At 39.1% G+C, this 24,520-nt stretch overlaps 1 protein-coding gene and 1 long non-coding RNA gene across 6 annotated transcripts in view; one reads left to right on the forward strand and one right to left on the reverse strand.

Moving 5' to 3' along the window:
* LOC127809753 (uncharacterized) overlaps window positions 1-24,520 on the forward strand; it is a 55,583-nt gene that overhangs the window by 2,872 nt on the left and 28,191 nt on the right. For 3 of the 4 annotated variants that reach the window (XR_008025221.1, XR_008025218.1, XR_008025220.1), the window contains exons 2-3: window positions 111-281; window positions 2,042-2,240. This is a non-coding gene — a long non-coding RNA (uncharacterized LOC127809753). The remainder of the gene's footprint in view (window positions 1-110; window positions 282-2,041; window positions 2,241-24,520) is intronic. The other variant, XR_008025219.1, reaches the window with a different exon arrangement.
* LOC127809752 (truncated transcription factor CAULIFLOWER A-like) overlaps window positions 2,092-24,520 on the reverse strand; it is a 92,859-nt gene continuing 70,430 nt past the window's right edge. For both annotated transcript variants that reach the window (XM_052348784.1, XM_052348785.1), the window contains 2 exons: window positions 2,369-2,410; window positions 2,092-2,238 (listed from right to left, as the gene is read on the reverse strand). In XM_052348784.1, coding sequence (XP_052204744.1) covers window positions 2,104-2,238; window positions 2,369-2,410 — 177 coding nt within the window. In that variant the 3' untranslated portion in view covers window positions 2,092-2,103. The remainder of the gene's footprint in view (window positions 2,239-2,368; window positions 2,411-24,520) is intronic.

Raw genomic sequence — 24,520 nt, forward strand, 5'->3', positions numbered from 1 at the left:
GAGACCTTGCTCCTCTATAAATACTCTTTTAAGGGCTGCCCAAATTATGAATGTGTATAATTTTTCCAAGAGTTGAAAAAATTACCATTCTCTCTCTCTCATTTTCTTAGGTATCGGATCGAAACGAGGAGGTTTTTTCCGTTTATACACAAACCACGTAAAAGAGAAGGAGATAGCACTCTCATTTCACTTTTCTCACCAAAGGACGCATGCTGCGTATCACGAGTTAAAAGTCAGACACTTGGACAGCTCGAATCCACGAACGACTTGAAAATCTAAAGGTTAGATTTATTTTATTATGTATGTAAATGTTTTGATTTTGACGTTGATCCAATCATCGGGATCGGAGTAAAGTTCAATTTTTGAACTACGCTGTTTGCCTCGTAATGATTTTGATTTACGAGCCATAAGTTTGCTAAGGATTCACAATGAATCACTTGAGCTAGAAGTTCTTTGTCAATTATAGAGAAAAGCCACCCTAGGAGGAACTGATCGAATTTGAGCCAAGTAAGATATTCTTCATTTACTTTCTGTGCACTAAGATTACCAGAATCTTGATCTAGTAGATATTTGATTGGAGATTTTTCTGATTTGTTGATGAGGGAGATCAAATCAAAAGCTTTAATTGTAGACAAGATCTGACTTTTCAAAATAGATAATTATTACTATCTAATTTGATAGGACTATAACTGAAGCTCTAACTATGGAGGAGAAAAAGAGCAAGATCAACTTTGAGAAGAACTCGATTATTCTTGATTTCTAGCCATTAACGCATGTCATTGGCTTTGAAACCTTGGAGAGCTTATATGAAGAAAAAGAAAGAAACTAAAAAGAGAGAACTGAAACTAAAATTTGCTAAAAATGATTCTTGACATTTGAAACAGAAGAACACTTGAGTACTAATTCTATTAGAGATACAACTCAGCTTGACAGCTGTACAAATATAAGCAGACAAATCCTAACTAACAAACTTAATTAAACTATAATTACATTTAACAGAACTACAGCTAATATTCTTTTGTACAGGATGAATAGAACTACTTCTCTCAACAATATACAATGAGACTGAATAATAACATTTTTCCATTCCCTTTTTTTTTTGGGATTTCCAATGCTGCATTTAGATTGACTTCTAAGGATGAGTGTAGGAGGGGAGAGGCTGTACAAATATAAGCAGACAAATCCTAACAAACAAACTTAACTAAACTATTACTACATTTAACAGAACTACAGCTAATATTCTTTTGTACGGGATGAATAGAACTACTTCTCTCAACAATATACAATGAGACTGAATAATAACATTTTTCCATTCCCTTTTTCTTTTTCTTTTTTTTTTGGATTTCCAATGCCGCATTTAGATTGACTTCTAAGGATGAGTGTAGGAGGGGAGAGGTGCAACTACCCAAGTGATGGGAGAAACCGTCCAAAGAGATTAGCACTAGGCCTGCCCTAAAGGAAGATAAATAGTTATTTAACTAAATAGACTAATAAAAGCCTTGAAAGAACAAAACCTACCACAAAAAACAGAGTTTGAGACTAATCTTGTGGTATCACTTCCACTGTTAAGCTATGTTTAATTGTCTATGCTGAAGTTAAATCTTGATCTATGATGCTGTGGGCATAAAGTTTGAATACAGAGATGGGTTCAATAAAATCTACTACAGACTGCAGAACCTGATAACATGCATCGAGTTACCCAAAAGTATCCTAAATATTTTGTTCAAAAGCTTATGTCTGATCTAAGGCATGAGGAAATGTCTTTTTCCTTCCTTTCTGTTATCCACTGCAAATAGACAATAAACCCTAGCTAGTGCTTAAATTTATAACTCCAGGGACTGCATCACATCAAAGCATGCAACGCCTGAGAATAATAGGAAGGGAGTCAGGCCAGAGGAAATAGAATTTAGTATCAGAAAACACAAGGATGGTTAGATCCATGGACAAACCCGTTTTAGCAGAGTTTTTCATACAGCAAGTTTATTGTATTCTCTTGCCTTGTGCGTCTGCACTGCAAACATCATTGAAAGAACTCATGCAGGGGCAGGTTGTGTTGATCACAAACTGAAAGAACTCATGCAGAGCTCAGCTGTGATCCACTGCTTAAAGCAAACGAACGCATGCATATGGCTCAACTGAAAGCATCAGTGGTTCTGAATCATGCATATGGCTATTTTCAAGTTGATCAGACCCTATCATCTTGTCCATCTTTTCTTCACCGCTCTTCATTGCTGATACCTGTAAGTTTCACTAGCAATTAGCCATAGTGATAAAGTGCTCGTTTCTTTGCTTATTTCATACATGCACTTAATATGTATTGTAGATGCTAACATCTAACTGTAAAGGAATTTATATCTCCTAAAGATACCTCTTCCTCCAGACGTTTATTTTCTTCCACCAGCATCCTTTCCTGTACAATGGGAAAATATATTGTATAAGCAATTTAGACTTCGATTGATCAAATTATTTTTGAACTTATAATCTCTGACATTGTCCTTACTTGCAATGCCCATTAGGAGAAATGTGGAGTAATACACAAACATATGACTAATGTTATTGTCATTTGTGCTGGTGTCATTCTTTCCAAATGCTAATGAAAAACATAGGAAGACAATAGCTTGGATATATAGATTGCATTATGATATATTTAACTTTTAACTGTTAGAGAACATTTTTCTGTTTATGATTCATTTGCTTTTACTGGAACATATTTCATCACCTCCTATAGAAATCTTGATGCAGCATTCCCATGAACGATATTGAATTAAAATGGATGCAATTGTGAAATGCCAGCAAAATAACTTCAGAACCTTAAAAAAATGCCTTATTCAAAGAGAAATGAAGAGGAAAAAAAAGTAAAAGACTGAAAACCTTTAAGATTGTTCATATAACAATTTAGGTTATATTCCTAAATGACACATCAGGAATTGTATATGAAACACTCACCATGATAAAGGGGAGGCAAAATTCAAAAGCTGGGCATTATTTTTCTTTCTGTAGATATTGACAATACATTAAATAATTCATCAACTCGCCCAGGATAGTAACAGAAAATGCTCTATTAAGACATTAAAAAAAGTTAGCCCATTTAGTTATAAAGAACTGCTCCCTAGAAAAAAGCTGATTTATTTGCTCTAAATTTTCAAGCATTTCTCTGTGAAAACCAAGAGACAATTTACTTCAAATACCAAATTGCCAGCCCTAATTCAAGGGCTTGACAATTGTGGTATTAGAGTCAGACAATCCAGTGGTGGGGAATTTTCGGTGGGACCATCATGGAAAAGAAGGAACCGGAAGGAGCTGTGAGCGGTTGTTTTGACACGGACTAGAAAGAACTGTCAATTGCGGGAGACAACATGATTGAGGAGCAAGGCGGAATGGCATAAGGTACAAGATTGAAGCAATTGGAAATTAGATTGGAGGCAATGGAATTCGAGATGTCTAGTACTCAAGAAACGATGTTGCAAACAAGGGAGGACTTGGTAGAATGGAGGGAAAGCATGCATGGGGCGACAAAGCGACAACAAGAAGCCATTGAGCGATGCCAGGAGACGATGGAGCAACAAGGGTAGAGGATCAACAACATGCTTAGCATGTTGTCCTCTTTGCCCTAATTTCGGCTGTCGCTGGATTTTCTACCAAAGCAGGCCTCTGATCCTATCTTGCCATAGCAAGGCAATCAACCAAGAATGCAAGGGGTTCTTGAAGAGGAGGATCAACCTGCCATTCAAGAAACCTAGGTTAGGCATCCACAAACCCTGACCCATGTCCACACCCTTATGCCAAGACTGGAGATTTTGATGTTTGAAGGGAAGAAACCCAGGTGGTGGACAAGGAGGTGCGAGAGGGATTTTTTGTTCTATAGAATTCCTGAAGAACAAAAGAGTAACTTGGCTGCGGCCTACTTGAATGATGTAGTAGATTTGTGGTACCAAGGGTGGATTCAAGATGAAGGAATTCAACATAGTTGGAGTAGTTTTGCTGAAGGTATGTGTGAGTGGTTTGGGGACAAGAGTATGGCGGATGTGATAGAAGAATTTAGTAAACTGAAATCAAGAGGGTTCGGTAGTGGAGTATCAAGCTAAGTTTGAGGAACTAAGATTAATGGTGTGCACGGTACAGTTGGGACTTATTGAGCAATACTTGATGTCTAGCTTCATTGGTGGACCAAGGGAGGAATTATGTTTCATGGTGAAGATGATGATGCCCACATCAGTGAGGCAAGCAACCAAGAAAGCTAGGTTGCAGGAGCTTACCTTAGAGGCCATCTTTAAGAAACATAAATTGCCTTACAAGCTAAGTCTACTGGCAGGGCAGTATGAGGGAGGGAGTCCTAGGCAATTGCTTCCATGGCCTAATCAGGGGGCAGCCAAGGTAGTACCCAACAACAATGGTAGTAAGGGAAATTTGATGGAGCAAAGGCGGCAATTAGGGTTATGCTTTAAGTGCGGAGACAAGTATAGTCCTGGCCATCAATGTAAGAGACAACTAATGAATATGGAGGGTTCTGATGAAGAAGAAGAAGAAGAAGAAGAAGAAGAAGAAGGGCTGCAAGAGGAAGCACAAGGAGAGGAAGGAAGGGAAATTCCCTTCCATGCATTGAAGGGAAGTCCTATGGGGCAGATTATCAAGGTAAGGGGCTATGTGGAAAAACGAAAGCTAATGGTGCTCATTGATAGTGGAAGCACTCACAGCTTCCTTAGTGAGGCACTGAGGCCACAACTACAATTCTTAAATGTCCATTGACAACCACAACTCCCTTATCAGTGACTGCAGCTAACAAAAATAGGATGTATAACCACTATAAGTGTATGGGATTTAAATGGATCATGCAGGAGCAGGAATTTGTGGCAGATTTGCGGATTCTGGAGTTTGGAGGTTGTGATGTGGTACTTGGTGTAGATTGGAAGAGAACTCTGAGTCCTTTGACTTTAGTAAGTTAGGAGTCACAGTGGTGATTGATGGGAAGAAATTAACCTTAATGGGTAGCCTTGAGTAGGGAGAATGTAAAGCTAATTAACGGGAAAAAGCTGCAAAAGATGATGTTGAAGAAGGGGGAGGGGGAGCAGATAGCACAACTCTATTCCATACATGTTGTAGAAGTGGAAGGTGGCAGAAAGTCCAAAGAGGTGCCTCAGCCTACAGCCGCTAGTATTAACTCTCAACTGGCAAATAAGGTACAATTTTCAGATGACTTGCATTCACTTTTGGTAGAGTTTAAGGATCTACTTGCGGAACCAAGTTCTTTGCCACCCCAAGGACCCTTGGACCACTCAATCCCTCTTAAACCAAATTCAGCTCCAGTCAACATTAGAGCCTATAGGTATTCTCTAATCCAAAAAATGGAGATTGAGAAGCAAGCTAAAACAATGTTAGACTCATCCATCATCTAGCCTAGCCAAAGCCCCTATGCATTTGTAGTCCTCCTTGTAAAAAAAAAAAGGATGGAACATGGAGGTTTTGCATAAATTATCAAACAACTTAATTCCAATACCATCACAAATAAGTTTCCCATACCCTTGATTGATGACTGAAGAAATCCGATGGATGAATTAAAGCTATCGTTCTTAACTTTTCTGATAGTAGTTTTGGAAATAAATATACAAGACTCCTAGTTTGATACAACTTATCAAACTTATCTCCTAAACCTTAGCTACTAGATAAACTTCTAAACTTTAGCACAAGATAAAATAATTCTAACTAATCTACAAGTATATATAAGCATGAGAATAACTCGGAAGAGTTATCCTCTTCTTATTCTTCTTATCTCTTCCATGGATCATCTTCTCAATCCTTTAGGATTGGTTGTTGTATCCTTATCTTTCAACAGCCTCCCTCAAGCTGAGGAATATATATCAAATATTCCCAGCTTGCTTCTGATATACTCAAAACCTTGTTTTCCCATTGCTTTGGTCAGAATGTCTGCATGTTGTTCTTTTGTTGGTACGTAAGTCAGCTTGATATTGCCCTCCTCAAGTTCCTGTTTGACAAAATGGCGATCTATTTGGACGTGCTTCATCCGGTCATGCTGCACCGGATTGTTGACAATGTTGATAGCTGATTTGCTATCACTATAAAGAAACTTAGAAGATAATATTGGGATAGACAAATCATTCAACATTCTTTCCACCCATATCATTTCACAAATAGCTTGAGCAATTGAACGATACTCTGCTTCAGCGCTGCTACGAGCTACCACTTGTTGTTTCTTGCTCCGCCAAGTTACTAAGTTACCCCATAATTTTGTACAATAGCCTGATGTAGATTTGCTATCTTCCACAGCTCCTGCCCAATCAGAATCTGCATAGCCTATTATACCTTTGTCTTGGCTTTTTGTGAATAATAGACCCTTGCCTAGTGTTCCTTTAAGATATTTGAGAATGTGATAGGCTGCTTCCAAGTGTCTCCTAGTAGGTGAATGCATGAATTGGCTAACAATACCCACAGCATAGGTAATATCCGGTCTGGTGTGAGATAAATAAATGAGTTTGCCTACCAATCGTTGGTACATTCCTTTGTCCACTAGATGCTCTTCTTTTTCTTCTTTGTTCTTCCAGTTAGGTTCTAGCGGTGTGCTTGCTGGTTTACACCCTAATTTGCCAGTCTCTTTTAGCAAATCAATAGTGTATTTTCTTTGGGATACAAAAATACCATTCTTACTTCTTGCAACTTCCAAACCAAGGAAATATCGCAGTTCCCCCAACTCTTTTACTTCAAAGTCCTGCCTTAGCTGCTCTTTTAGCTTCTCAATTTCTTGGTTATCATCCACATAGACTATTAGAATTGTTCTCCTACCATCCTCCTTAATCTTTGTAAAGAGAGTACGATCCGCTTGTCCCTGCTTATATACCAACTTGTATAGAGTATCACTAAATCTTTTAAACCATGCTCTCAGTGATTGCTTTAAGCTATATAGAGATTTTTTCAATTTGCATACCTTATCTCTTGTATTGTCTTTCTCAAACCCCGGTAGTATCCTCATGTAAATCTCCTCCTCTAAATCTCCATTGAGGAAGGCGTTTTTGATGTCCAATTGGTGTAGTTTCCAGTCCAGGTTTACGACTAAGGATAATAGAATTCGAATTGAATTGAGTTTGGCTACGGGAGCAAACGTTTCTTCATAATCCAAGCCTTGAGTTTGAGTAAATCCCTGAGCTACCAGTCTTGCTTTATACCTTTCCAAACTTCCATCTGATTTATACTTTAGAGTGAATACCCACTTGCTGCCAACTGCCTTCTTTCCTTCCGGAAGATCCATAATTTCCCATGTACCATTTTTCTCCAAGGCTGTCATTTCTTCCATAATAGCTATCTTCCAGTTTTCATCCTGCAATGCTTGATAAACATTCTTAGGGACAACTACACTGTCTAAACTGATAGTAAACGCTTTAAATGAGGGAGACAGCTTTGAGTACCCGATGAAATCATTAATAGGATACTTGGTGCACATCCTTCTTCCTTTTCTTAATGCAATTGGGACATTTAAGTCATCAGCAAGCTGTTGTTGTATATTGATATCAGTGTCAACTGTCTTGTTTGGACTTGGACTTACCTCCAGATCGGACAGATTGGTTGGCTGAAGAGTAGTAGCTTTAGGTCTTCTGGAGTAGACCTTTAGAGGTTTGGTCAAGTCTTGATCATCCTGTTGGATTTCAGTCTCCTCTTTCTCCTCCCGTTGATATGTTTCAGTAGAAGAACGACTAGGAAAGGGATTGAGGGGTACAAAAATGACTGTACTCCAATTCTGGACTGGATTTTCATTTTGAGTTGTGCTGTGGAAGAATGGTTGTTTTTCAAGGAAGGTGACATCACAAGAAATAATGAACTTGCGGGTTGTTGGGTTATAGCACTTATAGCCTTGTTGGGTAGGAGAATATCTAACAAACACACATTTAAGTGCTTTCGGGTCAAGCTTGGATGGATTTAACTGGTTTTGATGTACGAAGGAAATACACCCAAAGACCTTAGGAACAAGAGTGTTTAGGGCCCTGGAATAATGAGGGAAAGCTTCAAGGAAGACATTTAAGGGAGTCTTATAGTTCAAGGTCTTTGAAGGAAGACGATTTATAAGGTAGGATGCTGTAAGAACTGCCTCTCCCCAATAAGAATGCGGAACTGATTGAGTGAACATAAGAGCCCTAGCCGTCTCAAGTAAGTGCCGGTTCTTCCTCTCGGCTACCCCATTTTGTTGAGAGTTGTATGGGCAAGAGCTTTGGTGAACAATACCATGCTCATTTAGGTAATGATTAAAGTTATTTGAGAAGTATTCTCTACCATTGTCACTTCTCAAAATATGAATGGAAGTTTGGAAAATATTCTTAACCATGAGATGAAACCGTTTAAAAACCATATAGGTTTCTGATTTATCTTTCATGAGGAAGACCCAACAAACTCGTGTGTGATCATCAATGAAGGTGATGAACCATCGAGTGTTTGTTAGGTTTGAAAGCCTAGCTGGTCCCCAAATGTCACTATGTATTAAATGAAATGGCTGAGATGGTTTGTAGGAATGCTTTGGATGAGTGCTCTTAGTTTGTTTTGCAAGAATGCAATGTTCACAATAGAGATTCTGGATTTTATTGATAGAAATTGAAGGGTACAAGACTCTAAGATACTCGAAGCTAGGGTGTCCTAATCTTTGATGCCATAACATTAAATCAGAATATGAAACTGCTGCTAAAGAGGATTGAACAAATGACCTACACTCCTTTTGATAATCAAGACTGACTAGTTGATATAAACCTCCCTTCTCTTCAGCTTTGCCAATCGTCCTCCCCGAAGATTTGTCCTGAAATACACAATGAGAAGAAGAAAATATCACTGAACAGTCTTTATCTTGAGTAATCTTGCTTGCTGACAGCAAATTACATCTCAAATTTGGCACATAAAGGACTGACTCTAATCTTAGCCCTGCTGCATAAGTTGTTCCCCTTCCTTGGACTAAAGTATTAGTTCCATCAGCCATAAATACAGTAATATTCTGATCACATGATTTAAAATTGGATAGAATTTCAAGATCACCTGTCATGTGATCTGATGCACCGGTGTCTATAATCCAAATACCCGTGGTCAGCCTTTTTGAGAACAAAGAATGACTGATCTTACCTTGTTTAGCTAAGGATACCACCTGGTTGCTGTTGTTGTCCATACTTTCGGTTGTTTTCTGCATCTTGGTTTGATTAAGCAATTGCTGATTCAACAATTGTTGAAGGGCTTCTAGTTGATCTGGTGTGAAAGAGATCGGTGCTGGTGCTGAATTCCCTTTTTCAGATTCCACCACATAGGCAGACTACACACCTTTTCGCTGACTTCTTGGTTTCCAATTAGCCGGTTTCCCATGTAGTTTCCAGCATGTGTCCCTAGTATGATAGAGCTTGTTACAATGATCACACCATTGCTTATCTCGCTATATCTCTCCCTTAGTTGTAATAGGTGGCTGGCCACGGGATATATTTAAAGCTGAGTTCTGTAACATTCCTTCATTTGTTGAACCACTGAGCAACATTACTTTCTTCCTACTTTCCTCCCTTCTTACTTCGGCAAATACTTCTCTCATAGAGGGAAAGGGCTTAGTCCCAAGCAATCTGCCTCTTACCTCATCTAAATCTGAATTTAGACCATGTAAGAAGTCAAATATCCTCTCTTTCTCCACCATCTTGTCATACTTCCTTCCATCTGCCGAGCATTCCCATGTGATCTCGTGAAAGAGATCAACCTCTTGCCATAACTCAGTTAAGGTATTGTAATATTCAGTTACCGTATTGTTATCTTGCTTTGTTGATCGAATGGTGGATCGAACTTGGAAGCTTTGGGCGATATTTTCAAGATCTGAATAGATCTCTCGAACTGCATTCCAGATTTCGCTTGCAGTCTTGTAAAAAAGGTAAGTTCTTCCTACCTTTGGCTCCATTGAGTTTACTAGCCATGCCATGACAATGGCATTCTTAGCTTCCCATACTCCATAGGCTGTTGAATCTTGGCTAGGCTTCATGATTTCTCCGGTTAGATAGCCTACCTTCCCTTTTCCTTTAATCACAAGCATAACTGATTGGGACCACTCTCGGAAGTTGGTTCCATTCAGCTTGTGTAAAGTAATCTGGAGGGAAGATCCATCAAAAGCTGCGGAAGAATGTGATGCAGTTGCAGGGACTGGACTGCTCGTTGTAAGAGGGGGAATAGACGTTCCCGTACTGGCTGTTTGATCATCAGCCATGGCGCAAGTTGAGAGAGTTCTTTTACAATTAGAACTCTAAATAATTGGTGATCACAGAGACTCGAACCTGAGCTCTGATACCATGAAGAAATCCGATAGATGAATTAAAGCTATCGTTCTTAACTTTTCTGATAGTAGTTTTGGAAATAAATATACAAGACTCCTAGTTTGATACAACTTATCAAACTTATCTCCTAAACCTTAGCTACTAGATAAACTTCTAAACTTTAGCACAAGATAAAATAATTCTAACTAATCTACAAGTATATATAAGCATGAGAATAACTCGGAAGAGTTATCCTCTTCTTATTCTTCTTATCTCTTCCACGGATCATCTTCTCAATCCTTTAGGATTGGTTGTTGTATCCTTATCTTTCAACAATGACCTATTGGATGAATTATTTGGTGCAAAAATCTTCTCTAAGCTGGACCTTAGGTTTGGCTATCATCAAATTCGCATGGCACCACCTGACATTCCTAAGACAACTTTTAGAACCTGCTAAGGGCTATACAAATTCACTATTATGTCATTTGGATTGACCAATGCACTTGCCACTTTTCAAGCCTTGATAAACCAAATTTTTCTATCCCATTTTGAGGAAGTTCATCCTTGTTTTCTTTGATGACATCCTCATTTATAGCCCCAATTTTGAACTACACCTAACACACCTCCGCACTACATTTGAGATCCTTAAGTCTCATCACTTGTATGTCAAACTCTCTAAATGTACCTTTGCTGCGAAGGAGGTTGAGTGTTTAGGTCTCATTATTTGTGGAGAAGGTGTGAGGACTGATCCAAAGAAAGTTGAAACGATGATGGAATGGCCTAGGCCTAAAACAGTGAAGGAATTAAGGGGTTTTTTGGGGCTGATTGGTCACAACTGGAAATTTGTTCAACACTATGGCTTGATCAGCAAGCCCCTCACTGAGTTGCTTAAGGAAGGATCTCAATGGAACCCTAGGGTAGTAGTAGCTTTCCTAGCCCTCAAGAAGTCCATGTCTATGGCCTCGGTGTTAGCCTTACCAGACTTTTCTAAACCTTTTATGGTGGAAACAGATGCGTGTGAGATCGGTATTGGAACAGTTCCAGTGCAGGAGGGGCGACCATTGGCCTTTATAAGTCAAGCCTTGTCCCAAAAACACTTGGGACTAAGTGACAAGGAATTGTTGGCGGTGTTGGGGGGTAGTTGAAAAGTGGCGCCATTACTTGGAGAATAACCCATTTGTGATCCGAATGGACCATGAAAGTTTATAGTTTTTATTCGAACAACGGCTACATACACAATTACAGTGGAAGGGTGTTTCCAAACTCATGGGGCTAGATTACACCATTCAGTACCAGAGAGGTAAAGAGAACGTGGTGGTTGATGCTCTATCAAGAAGAGATGAAAATGCAGTCTGCCAAACTATTACAGCTGTGGTTCCCGAGTGGATGAAGAAGTTGGAGGCTAGCTATGGGTAGATAGAGTGGCTTAAGGATATTTTGGCACAACTGACAGTGCAACCTACTGGAATTGCAGGTTATACACTGTCCAATGGTTTGGTCAGGTACAAGGGCAGACTAGTGGTGGGTGATGACACCACCCTAAAGGAGGAAATTCTCAAGGCCTTTCATTGTCCTCCATTGGGTGGCCAATCAGGGATACATGCCACTTATCAGAAGGTAAAACAACTATTATTTTGGTTTAGACAGAAGACATAAGTGGTGGAATTTATAATGGCATGTGTAGTGTGCCAACGGTGTAAACACGAACATATGGCTTACCCCGGATTGCTACAGCCTTTGGCAATGCCTCTGCAAGCATGGGAGGTCATTTCCATGGACTTTGTGGAGGGTCTGCCAAAGTCTGAGGGCAAAGATGTGATTATGGTGGTGGTAGATCACCTAACTAAGTTTGGGCACTTTATTAGTTTGTCTCATCCATTTACAACCTAGGAAGTGGCAAGGATATTTTTGGATAGAGTGGCCTGCATCCATGGGGTTCCTAAAACAATTGTATCGGAGTCTTCACAAGTTCATTTTGGCAAGAGTAGTTTGGGAAGTTGGGGGTAGGATTATGTATGTCTACTGCATACCACCCCCAAACGGATGGCCAAATGGAAAGGGTCAACCAATGTTTGGAAGCATACTTGAGGTGTATGTGCTTCACCAACCTTAAGAGCTGGAATAAGTGGCTACCATTAGCACAATGGTGGTATAACTCCAGCTATCATAGTGCTATTAATCGGAGCCATTTTGAGGCTATGTTTGGGTATAATATAAGCCTAACTTGCTGCCAGCCATATCAGGTTCTTCACCTACTATGGCTGCCGTGGAGCATTATTTCTAGTAGAGGCAACAACTATTAACGGTGTTAAAGAGGGAATTGGCTACTGCTCGTAACCGGATGAAGCAAGTGGTGGATAGGAGACAGAGTGAGAGGGCTTTTGAGGTAGGTGACATGGTCTGCCTTAAGGTTCGAAGGTTCGTGCAACAACCCTATACCTCCCTACCAGCTTCTAAGTTGAGCCCAAAATATTTTGAACCTTATCCTATTGTGGCCAAAGTTGGGCCAGTAGCATATCGATTGTAGCTACCAGAAGGGGTGACTAACCATTTGGTGTTCCATGTTTCTTTGTTAAAGAAAGCCAAAGGACTTGCTGATCCTACTAGCCCAGACTTGCCCTCAAATGCAGAAGAGGTGGAAGAGGTAATTGAACCACGTGCTACTGTGGAGAAGAGGGTGTTGTATATAGGAAAGCTAACCCCTAACTTAAGTGCTAGTGCAGTGGTCTCATCTTCATCTGGACCTCACTATTTGGGAATACCTCCCAGATCTTTTGAAGCAGTTTCCTCGGGCTTTGGGCCTTCTCTAAATTCTTGAGGACAAGAATTGTTTGAAGAGGTGGGGATTGTCATGACCCTAGGGGCAGTACGGTAATTGGGGTGGAACTAACCTTGTAAACCGTTGGAGGTCTAACTAAATAGGGCGGGTGGTTAGCAGGTGAGAATCTATTGTAACAACTAGTTGTTGGGCTGTTAAGGAGTTAGAAGGGGGAATAACTATTGAATTGGCTAGAGGTTCTCTATATAGGGACCTACGGCATTATGGGAAGGAGTATCAAATGAATAATATTGATAATCTCTTCCTCCCTCTCGTTCTCTCTCTCTCTGTCTTTCTCTCGTTCTTGCATTCTGAATTACCGAATTGCCAGCCCTAATTCAAGGGCTAGGCTTGACAAATACTTCTTTTATATATGCTAGACTAGTGAAGGACAATAGTGGTGATAAAACTTAAGACGTCAAAGAGTTGTTTGCAAAATAGTTACTAAATTCAGGGTGAAATTGGGTAAGAGAAATGGCAAATGATCCCTAAACCATGCTTGTAGATCATACTCAACTGACCAGAAGGTTTCCAGTATGCCAAGGAGTGATTTTCATTCTGGTCTTTCTACCGGTTGGAGTGCCAAAATACCAGCGTTCTGGCTGGTACTCAAATTTCAGCATGCACTTCTCAAACTTCTTCTATCTGTGAGTACTGGCTCACTGAGCACACAACACTTCTTGCTCTCTCTCAGTCTTACTCTTTCACCAACACTACTCCCACATCAGTTTTCTTCAATCTTATAAGTTTTTAACTGTGATTTTTTTTTAATCTCTAGTTTCTGGACCAGAGACAAGATCTCTGGTTCAAAAACCACCACACGTCTGGTCTGAAAACCAGATACCATACAAGAAACCAGGTGGTCTCTGGTGATCTATAGGGGTCATTTAGTTTTGGGAAATGATTTTCAGTTTTCTAACTCCAATTTTCTATAAAATCTCTAGTTTTCATTTTCTATAAAAAGTTTGGATAATGTGTTCAAATGTTAGACGTTGAGATAAGTCCTCAAATTCTGTTTAATTTGTGATTGTGAGTTTCGATTAGAGATAATGTGAGGATAATCTAATGGAGGAAAAATCTCTCAGATTAATCCTAGTTTGATGGTGAGTTTAATTAGGGGATTAGGATAGATTTAGGAGAATTCCAATCCCAATATGACTTTAGTTTTATTTCCTATAAATAGGCATGTCTAGTTTAGTTAAGGATGCATGTTCTGCAGCTTGATAACCAAAATCCTGGTGAGTCTAATTAGGGGATTAGGATAGATTTAAAAGAATTCCAATCCCAATATAACTTTAGTTTTATTTCCTATAAATAGGCATGTCTAGTTTAGTTAAGGATGCATGTTCTGCAGCTTGATAACCAAAATCCCGGTAAGTAGCGTGACCAGTTATTTGAAGTTGTGAGGTTAGTTTGTTTTGATTAGTGAATTATCCTCTTGTGGTGGGATGTGGACGTTTGAGCTGAACCACATTAATATTTCTGCGTTTGCTATTTTTCTCGTTTGATTTTTGTTTATCGTTCTTGGTTTATGCGATTCGATCCTAACATAGAAATACATAAAATAACTTCCAATCTAGAAAATTAGAATATATGTCCAAAAAAAGAGAAATTTTTTAATTTTTTTTATGTAACTTGTGTAATAGAATGAGATGAAGATGACTTGTGGAAAGTTTTGGAAAAATTGTATTTTCCAAATCTCCAAATTAACAAGGAAAACTTAGAAAACTCATTTGATTAGTTTTCCAAGTTCAGTTCAATTTTGGAAAACACCCAAATCTCCTTTTTTTGTTTGGAAATTTTTTGTATTTGAACAAGTATTCTAGTTTTCCATTTTCTGTGGAGCCATTTTTTGGAAAACTGGGACAATTTTCCACAACTGAACAACCCCTTAGTGTTTTTCTTTTTCATTATTATCCACACTAGAGAGTTGATCTCAGGTCTCAACTAAGATATCTTTTAAATGTTTATTTATGGGTATTTTTTTTATATTGATTCATGGTAAAATTTTCTTTTATGCCTCTTTCTTTCCCTACATAGTGGGATAAATGATCAATACGTTGTTATACCTCTTTCTTGTACAGAAAGGCAAACAAAAAAATTACAGCAAACAGAAAAATCCAAAGAGAAAAAAATATAAAAAGAACAAAAAAAGACAAGAAAAATGCCTTCCCCTCACCCCAACAAGAAGAAAAAGACGTTTTAAATATCAGCTACATACTTTAAGAATCTGACATAAGAAAAATTAGGAATATAGTCCAAGGACACAGTTACAGTGCCAACTCAGGTAGATTTTTTCTAGAAGCTAGATGAACTTGCAGGGTTTTTAGGCAGATGGCGTCCTACTTTGATTTCAAAGATTTATGGGTTGCACTAGCAGAGAAAAAACTGGCTAGAGCCCTGGACAATTACTACAGAACTGTTTTGATTAAATTGATGGTCCATCGATAGGGGAAAGGGGTAAGAGACTTGGACATTTTAGGACCTGAAGGAAAGGCCGAGAACAATGGCAGCAAGTGAGGAGAGAAATAAGAGGAAGAAAGTCTTGGAATGCCACCTAAAGCTCCATATGGATGTGAATTAAGAAAAACCTTATGCACTAGAATATTCTGAGACACAGGACTACAAATCCATATCATAGTTTTGACCTTAAGAGAACCATGGTGGTGCATTCGCAACTACATTGGTGAGAGGTTATTTCTGTCAAGAAGAAGGGAAAAATTCAATCATACTTCATTCCAAGGGTACCAGAAAAATATATACATGCCCATCACTCGTATAGGCAGTTTCCTAAAGTCTAATTAGGTAGTTTCTGCTGGAAATATGCTAAAATCAAGGAAGATTTGTCCTTGATCCTAGAATATTCTAGGATTTAAGTTTTATGTAAATAATATGTAAATATAGTAAGTCAAGGATGTAGTTTAGGGTGCTGTCCATATTTAGATTATTTCCTTCCTTTTTTGTTTATAATCCTCTCCTTAAAAGAGGATGCTGTTCTTGCTCATTTGAATTAATGAAGACAAATTGTCTTCGATTATTTCTAAGATGGTATCAGAGCTGGATTAAATCCCAGCCATCCATTTTGTGTGAGGCTCTTTGCGCAACCGTTTACGCCTCCTCTATTGGCCGCTTGATTGGTCACTGACACCCGGATTCGGCAATTCCCAGCCATTGCCAAGCCTGGTTCTACTGGTTGCGGCCACCCAAGACCGACCCAAGGTCATCTTCTCTATAGTGTCCTCCATCGTCAATCGCCAGGTCTCTTTCTACCGCCTGCGAGTGCAAGCTTCCGCTGGGTGAGTGCAAGCTCTTCATTCCAAACGGTGACACCCACTCCGATTGGGTCGGTTGTGTTCGCTTCAGCCATTGACGATTGCTCGCGACCTCTCTACCTTGATCAGCTTCAGCCACTGCTGATTGCTCGCGGCCTCTCTGATTGCTCGCAGCCTCTCTGCCTTGACCGCCTTCTGCTTGCTGGCGCCTTACATCGACAACAACCAATCTTGCAGCCACTCCCAGATCTTGGTAACCTTGCTTGCCTTGACCGCCTTCTGCTTCCTTTCCTTCTTGTTTTTTCCTCTTCCAGCTTGTAAGTTATGTCAGAAGTCACTTCGAAGCATCCTTAAATCCTACCGCTGCTATCTAAACAAAATATCCAGCGACCCAGCCAAACCATTCTGTCCAAATCACCACCATTCGTTTAAATGGTGATAATTTTCTTCGCTGGTCTCAATCTGTCCGAATGTATATCCGCGAGCAAGGAAAAATTGGCTACATTACTGGCGACAAGAAGGAACCTGCAGTGGATGACTTAGCACACTCTGTTTGGGATGCTGAAAATTCTATGGTCATGACATGGCTGGTTAATTCTATTGATGAAGATATCAGTTCCAATTATATGTGTTATCCTACTGCAAAGGAGTTGTGGGATAATGTAAATCAGATGTACTCTGACCTAGGTAACCAATTTCAGGTTTTTGAGTTAACTTTGAAGCTGGGAGAGATTCGGCAAGGAGACGATTCTGTTACTAAATACTTCCATTCCTTGAAGAGACTGTGGCAAGATCTTGGCCTCTTCAACACTTATGAGTGGAAATCTACTGAAGATTGCAACCACCACAAGAAAATGGCCGTATTTACAAGTTTCTTGCTGGCCTTAATATTGAGTTCGATGAAATGCGAGGGAGGATTATTGGCTGATCCCCCCTACCTCCCATTGGAGAAGTATTTGCTGAGATTAGAAGAGAAGAAAGCCGAAGGAGTGTCATGCTCGACAAAAAAACTACTAGTGAGTCAATTGAAAATTCTACCTTGTTTACTGACACAGCTGCCTACAAGGCTGCAAATTACCAACATAGAAGTAATGAACGGCCTCGGGTCTGGTGTGACCATTGCAACAAGCCACGCCATACTCGTGAGACTTGCTGGAAAATTCATGGAAAACCTGCCAATTGGAAGAGCAACAAGCAAGGAGACAAGAGTAGTAATCGTGGGGTCCCTACTACGAATGAGGTTGACACAGGTCCCTTCAACAAAGAGTAGATTGATCAACTCTTGAAGCTGTTACAATCCAGTTCTTCATCTGGTATTCCTAGTGTTTCCTTGGCACACATAGGTAGAAAACCTAAAGCTCTTTCTTGTCTACATTTCTCTCCATGGGTTATTGATTCTGGAGCCTCCGATCATATGACTAGTTCTTCTTATTTATTTAATACCTATTCTCCTAGCTTTGGAAATGAAAAAATGAGAATTGCCAATCGTAGTTTTTCATCTATTGCAGGAAAAGGCCTTATTCAACTAACCGAAAAAATTAATCTCCATTCTGTTCTTCATGTTCCTAACTTGGCCTGCAATCTTTTGTCTGTTAGTAAACTTTGCAAAGACTCTAACTGTCGTGTTACTTTCTTTGAATCCTATTGTGAATTTCAGGACCAGAACTTGGGGACAATGATTGGGCGTGCAAGGATGATTGAAGGTCTTTACTACTTTGATGAAAAGTCTTTTGGTAATAAAAAAGCTCAGGGTTTTAGTAGTACTAGTTCAATTCCTGTTCAAGACACAATTATGCTATGGCATCTTAGACTAGGACATCCTAGTTTTACCTATATGAAATGTTTATTTCCTGAATTATTTAAAGGAATGGATTGTTCTTCTTTTCAATGTGAAAGTTGCATCTTGGCAAAAAATCATCGTTCTCCATATTTACCAAAACCCTACCAAGCATCCAAACCTTTTTATATAATTCATAGTGATGTTTGGGGTCCCATCTAAAATTTCTACTCTATTTGGAAAAAAATGGTATGTTACCTTTATAGACGATCATACCCGTTTGTGTTGGGTTTATTTGATGCACAAAAAATCTGAAGTGAAAACTTTATTCAAAAACTTTTACACTATGATTGAAAACCAATTTCAAACCAAAATTGGCATTTTACACTCTGGCAATGGCGCTGAGTATTTCAATGAGTACTTGGTGGATTTTTTGAAAACCAATGGTATTCACCACTAAACTACTTGTCGGTATATTCCTCAACAAAATGACATTGCTGAACGTAAAAATCAACATTTACTCGAAGTAGCACGTGTCATCATGTTTTCTATGCATGTTCCAAAATATTTATGGGGCGAAGCTGTTTTAACGGCGTCCTATTTGATAAATAGGATGCCTACTGTTGGAGAGTCCTAATGTTGGAAAACTCCTAGCAGCTAAGGAGTTATTAGAAGAGAAGAAGCCGCAGCCAATATGCAGCAATAGAAGTCCAAATCTGGTGAAGATAAGGATTAAAAGTAGTGGAAGATAAAATTCCTAAAAATCAGGATATGGATAGCAGTTAACTTGTTTAATTTGTATTTTAAAATCTGTTGTTCTTTATCTCCTAAATAGTAGGATTAGATAGCATAGAAACTTGTATAAATATGTGTTCCAATCTTTGAATGAATTAATTGAGTTTTTATCTCATCTCTCGATCCAAGTCTTAGGTTCCTTGTTAGGAGCCGATTGTGTTCATGGTATCAGAGCTCGGTTTGTCATAACCAAGACTCTCGATCAATATGGCTGGATTCAATCCAGCAATACCAGATCCTATGATAGAAGAATCCTCTCGTAGCTCAGTTCCTCAACCACCGATTACACCAGCAACCATAACTTCCACCAATATCCTCACCATGGATAGCCAGATGTTGCAGATTACCCAGCATAAGTTAAACGAAAGTAACTTCAGAGAATGGTTCCAATCCGTGACCCTGGTAATCAAAAGCAAAGGGAAGTTCGGTTACCTTACCGGGGCAATCCCAACTCCTTCGGAAGAATCAACCAATTACCAGTGATGGGAAGTAGAAAACTCCATTCTCATGGCATGGCTGATCAATTCGATGGAGTCAAAGATAGGCCAAACCTATCTATTTTATAAGACTGCAAAAGAAGTATGGGATGCAGTCCAAGAATTATACTCTGATCTTGAAAACACAGCCCGGTGTTTTGAGATTAGAGCGGCTATTAGGACTACAAAACAAGGTGGTCTTGGCGTCACCGAATACTACAACAATCTAGTAGAGCTTTGACAAGAGATGGATTTATTCTATGATCCAAAGTGGGAGTGCTCGGGTGATAGTCAGAAATACAACAAAATGTTGGAGAAGGAGCGAGTATTTGATTTCCTCCAAGGCTTGAATTCAGAATTGGATGAAGTAAGAGGTCGACTCCTAGGCATCAAGCCATTACCAACTATCAGAGAAGTTTTTGCGGAAGTCAGAAGAGAGGAAAATAGGAGACGAGTCATGCTGACTCAACCAGAACCAAATACTGGTTCTGCACTTGCTGTATCTAAGAAGGAAGAAGTTTCTAAGGCCAAACAGTGGTGTGAACACTGTCACAAACCTTATCATACAAAGCAAACATGCTGGAAGCTTCATGGAAAGCCACCAAACTGGCAACCAAGGGGCAAGAAGGAGAGGTAAAGACCAGCATACGCAGTTGCTAGTATTCAGAATGCAGCAACCTCACAGACAGCAGAAAAGAGTATGGGATTAAATCTTACAGCTGATCAGGTGGAGTTCTTGCAAAATTTGCTGAATGGCACTCATATTTCAAAAGAATCAGATGGAGGTACAACCAGCACATCAATGCCCATAACACAAAGAGGTAATTCAGTGATTTCCTTAACTGTTAGAAGGATGAGTGAGTGTTATTGGGTTGTAGATATCGGAGCATCTGATCATATGACCGGATCTACTACCATACTTGAAAATTTTCAGGTAAAAGAAAAGGAACTAACAGTTTTAATGGCAGATGGAATAGAATCCTCAGTTAAGGGAAGAGGAAGTGTGTGTGTGGCTGGTTTAACTCTTGATTCCGTCTTATATGTGCCGAATTTAAAATGTAGTCTTCTATCGGTGAGTAAACTCACTAAGGATTTGGATTGCATTGTAACTTTCTTCCCTTCATATTGTATTTTTCAGGACCAGTCCACGGGGATCTTGATTGGCAGTGCTGAGGAAAAGGATGGTCTTTATTGGATGTTGGACAACAAGGCCTCTCCTAGTCAGTTAGCTTCTAGTTCTGCTGTTCCCATTTTTTCTCTTTCAGTTAGTTTGAATTCTGAAATTTTGCTATGGCATAGACGCCTTTGTCACCCTAGTTTTCAATATTTGAAACACCTATATCCTGATTTATTCATCAATAAAAACAATATGGTGCTCAGTTGCGATCATTGTGTTCTTGCCAACAAACTCATGGCTCTCATCAACCAAAACCATATACTCCTTCCAAACCATTTTACTTGATCCATAGTGATATTTGGGGACCAGCTAGGGTTCCAAACTTGAGTGGTGCTAGATGGTTTGTGACATTTATAGATGACCATACAAGAGTATGTTGGGTATACCTAATGAAAGAGAAATCTGAGGTTTGTACAATTTTTCAGAACTTTCACAAGCTGATTCTAAACCTATTTCAGTCCTCAATTTGCATTCTTAGGACTGACAATGGCGGGGAATATTTTTCATACACTTTCACTCAATATCTCACCACAAATGGAATCCTACATCAAAGTACATGTCCATATACACCCCAACAAAACGGAGTGGCTGAAAGAAAGAATCATCATTTGCTTGAAGTGGCTAGAGCACTAATGTTTACTAGTTCAACTCCAAACAAATATTGGGGTGAAGCTGTCCTAACAGCCTCTTACTTGATCAATAGGCTGCCTACCAAAGTTTTGAAATATCAAACTCCATTGCACAACCTCATGTCCATCTTTCCTCATGTTAGGATATTCAACACCCTTCCTCCAAAAGTCTTCGGATGTATGGCATATGTCTATCAAACAAATCCTAATCGCCACAAACTAGAACCCAAAGCATTCAAGTGTATATTCATCGGATACTCACCCACACAAAAGGGGTACAAGTGTTATTGTCCTACATCACAAAAATTCTTTGTCTCTTGTGATGTAACATTTGATGAAACTAAATTCTACCACTCTAATCAGTCACAAACCGGGGAAAATCATTGGGATCCCACTGTTTTAATTCCAGTCATCCTACCTATTTCCTCCTTTATTCCTAGTCAAAAACAAGTTCAACTAGATACTGCTGGTTGTTCTCAGCCAGCCACCAATAAACCGAATGATCTTGAAGTGTTGCCTACCTCAAGCCCTAAACCTGTTCATCCACCAGCAGAACTAGTGGGGACTGATATGGATAAAGACTTAAGTCCTGAAAAACCTATTAAGGTATATTCAAGGAGATAAAAGCAACCGGATCCTCAAATCAGCCAATCATTGGAACCAAGGACAGGTCCACAAAGTGAAGAAGATAGTGATTTGAATCTGTCAATTGCAATCAGAAAAGGGGTAAGATCTTGTGCGAAACATCCAATATCAAATCATTTAACCTATTCCAAGTTGTCTCCTCAGTTTAAAGCTTTCACGACAACCATGGATGGAAGTGACTATCCCAGGCAGTATACACGAAGCTTTGAGAGACCCAAACTGGAAAGAGGCTGTAATGGTAGAGATGAAGGCACTGGAGACCAATCAAACATGGGAACTGGTTGATATACCAAAAAACAAGAAGATTATAGGCTGTAAATGGGTGTTTACTATCAAATACAAATCAGATGGAAGTATAGACCGCTATAAAGCAAGGTTAGTTGCTCAAGGGTACTCTCAAACCCATGGGATAGATTATGATGAAACCTTTGCTCCGGTGGCAAAACTAAATTCAATTAGGGTGCTTCTATCTATTGCTGTAAATTTAGATTGGGAGTTGTTCCAATTTGATATCAAGAATGCATTCCTAAATGGTGAGTTGGAAGAGGAAGTATATATGAAGATTCCACCTGGTTTCGAGGATCAAGGATCAGTTGGAAAGGTATGCAAGTTATATAAATCTCTTTATGGCTTAAAACAATCCCCTATAGCATGGTTTAAGAAATTCAGCTCAACTGTGAAACAATTCAGCTATAAGCAAGGTGAAGCCGACCACACTCTATTCGTTAAAGCTAGAGATGGAAAAAGATGCATCTTAATAGTATATGTGGATGATATTATCATTACAGGGGATGATATTGATGAAATGGCAGCCCTAAAACAGAAGCTAAAAGAAGAGTTTGAGGTAAAAGACTTGGGAAATATGAAATATTTTCTAGGGATGGAAGTAGCAAGAAGCAAAGAAGGTATGATAATATCCCAGAGAAAGTATACGATTGATCTCCTAAATGAGACAGGAATGATTGGGTGCAAACCAAGATATACTCCACTAGAAAGAAATTGGAAATATGAAAAAAGAGATAATGATCCACTAGTTGATAAGGGAAAGTATCAACGATTAGTTGGAAAATTAATTTATCTCTCCTTGACACGGCCAGATATAGCCTATTCAGTGAGCATCATAAGTCAGTTTATGCATGCTCCAACTCAACAACATTTGACGGCTATTTATCACATTTTGAGATATCTAAAAGGCACACCAGGAAAAGGGTTGATGTTCCAAAAGAATAATGAAAGAAGTGCTGAAGGTTTTTGTGATGCAGATTGGGCAGGCTCAGTAGTTGACAGTCGGTCTACATCAGGCTTCTGTACAAAATTATGGGGAAACTTAGTTACATGGAGAAGTAAGAAGCAAACAGTCGTGGTAAGAAGTAGCGTGGAAGCAGAGTTTAGAGCAGTTGCCCAAGGGATTTGTGAACTAATTTGGATAGTGAGACTAATGGAGGATCTACAAATGCCTTTAATCAAACCAACAAGGTTATATTGTGATAGTAAATCTGCCATAAGTATTGTCAACAACCCAGTACAACATGATAGAATGAAGCATGTTCGAATTGACCGAAGTTTCATCCAACGAGAAATTGAAGAAGGAGATATAAGGTTATTATATATTCCCACAACATACCAAGTGGCAGATGTTCTCACCAAATCCATGGCAAGACCAGGATTCGAGACTCTCATTGACAAGCTAGGAATGAGAGATATTTATTCCTAGGCTTGAGAGGGGGTGCTGGAGAGTCCTAATGTTGGAAAACTCCTAGCAGCTAAGGAGTTATCAGAAGAGAAGAAGCCGCAGCCAATATGCAGCAATAGAAGTCCAAATCTGGTGAAGATAAGGATCAAAAGTAGTGGAAGATAAAATTCCTAAAAATCAGGATATGGATAGCAGTTAACTTGTTTAATTTGTATTTTAAAATCTGTTGTTCTTTATCTCCTAAATAGTAGGATTAGATAGCATAGAAACTTGTATAAATATGTGTTCAAATCTTTGAATGAATTAATTGAGTTTTTATCTCATCTCTCGATCCAAGTCTTAGGTTCCTTGTTAGGAGCCGATTGTGTTCACCTACTAAAGTATTAAAATACCAAACACCCCTTGAGTGCCTCAAAGACATTTTTCCCAACACTAGATTACATTCGGACCTTCCCATCAAAGTTTTTGGATGTACTGTGTATGTTCATATACCTACTCAATTTCGCTCAAAACTTGATCTTAGGGCTGTCATATGTGTTTTCCTGGGTTATACCTCTCATAAAAAAGGCTATAAGTGTTATGATTCTCTCACAAAAAAGACTCACGTGAATATGGATGTCTCATTTGTTGAAAACAAACCCTATTTTACCAAAAATTCCCTTCCGGGGGAGAACCATGAAGCTAAAGACAATTTTTGGGATGTTTCTGTCCCCCTTCCAATTGCAATTTGTCCTACTCAGGAATCACATGTTTCTGATAATGGTCACCTAGGAGATTCTGGTTCTTTGATGCCAAGTAAAGAGCTTTCTTGGGCAGGGGGAGAATTACTACAAACTGATCATAATGATCTAAATTCTGAGCTTTAGGTTTATACTAGGAAGAGATTTCATCAAAAGAACAAAGACTTGAATGTCAATTCTGCACAAAACCAGTCTGAAAACCTGATAAATGGCATTGTAAGTTCAAGAACTCCCACTTC

Source organism: Diospyros lotus, chromosome 9 (assembly GCF_014633365.1).
Source record: "Diospyros lotus cultivar Yz01 chromosome 9, ASM1463336v1, whole genome shotgun sequence".
In the NCBI taxonomy this organism is placed as follows: domain Eukaryota; kingdom Viridiplantae; phylum Streptophyta; class Magnoliopsida; order Ericales; family Ebenaceae; genus Diospyros; species Diospyros lotus.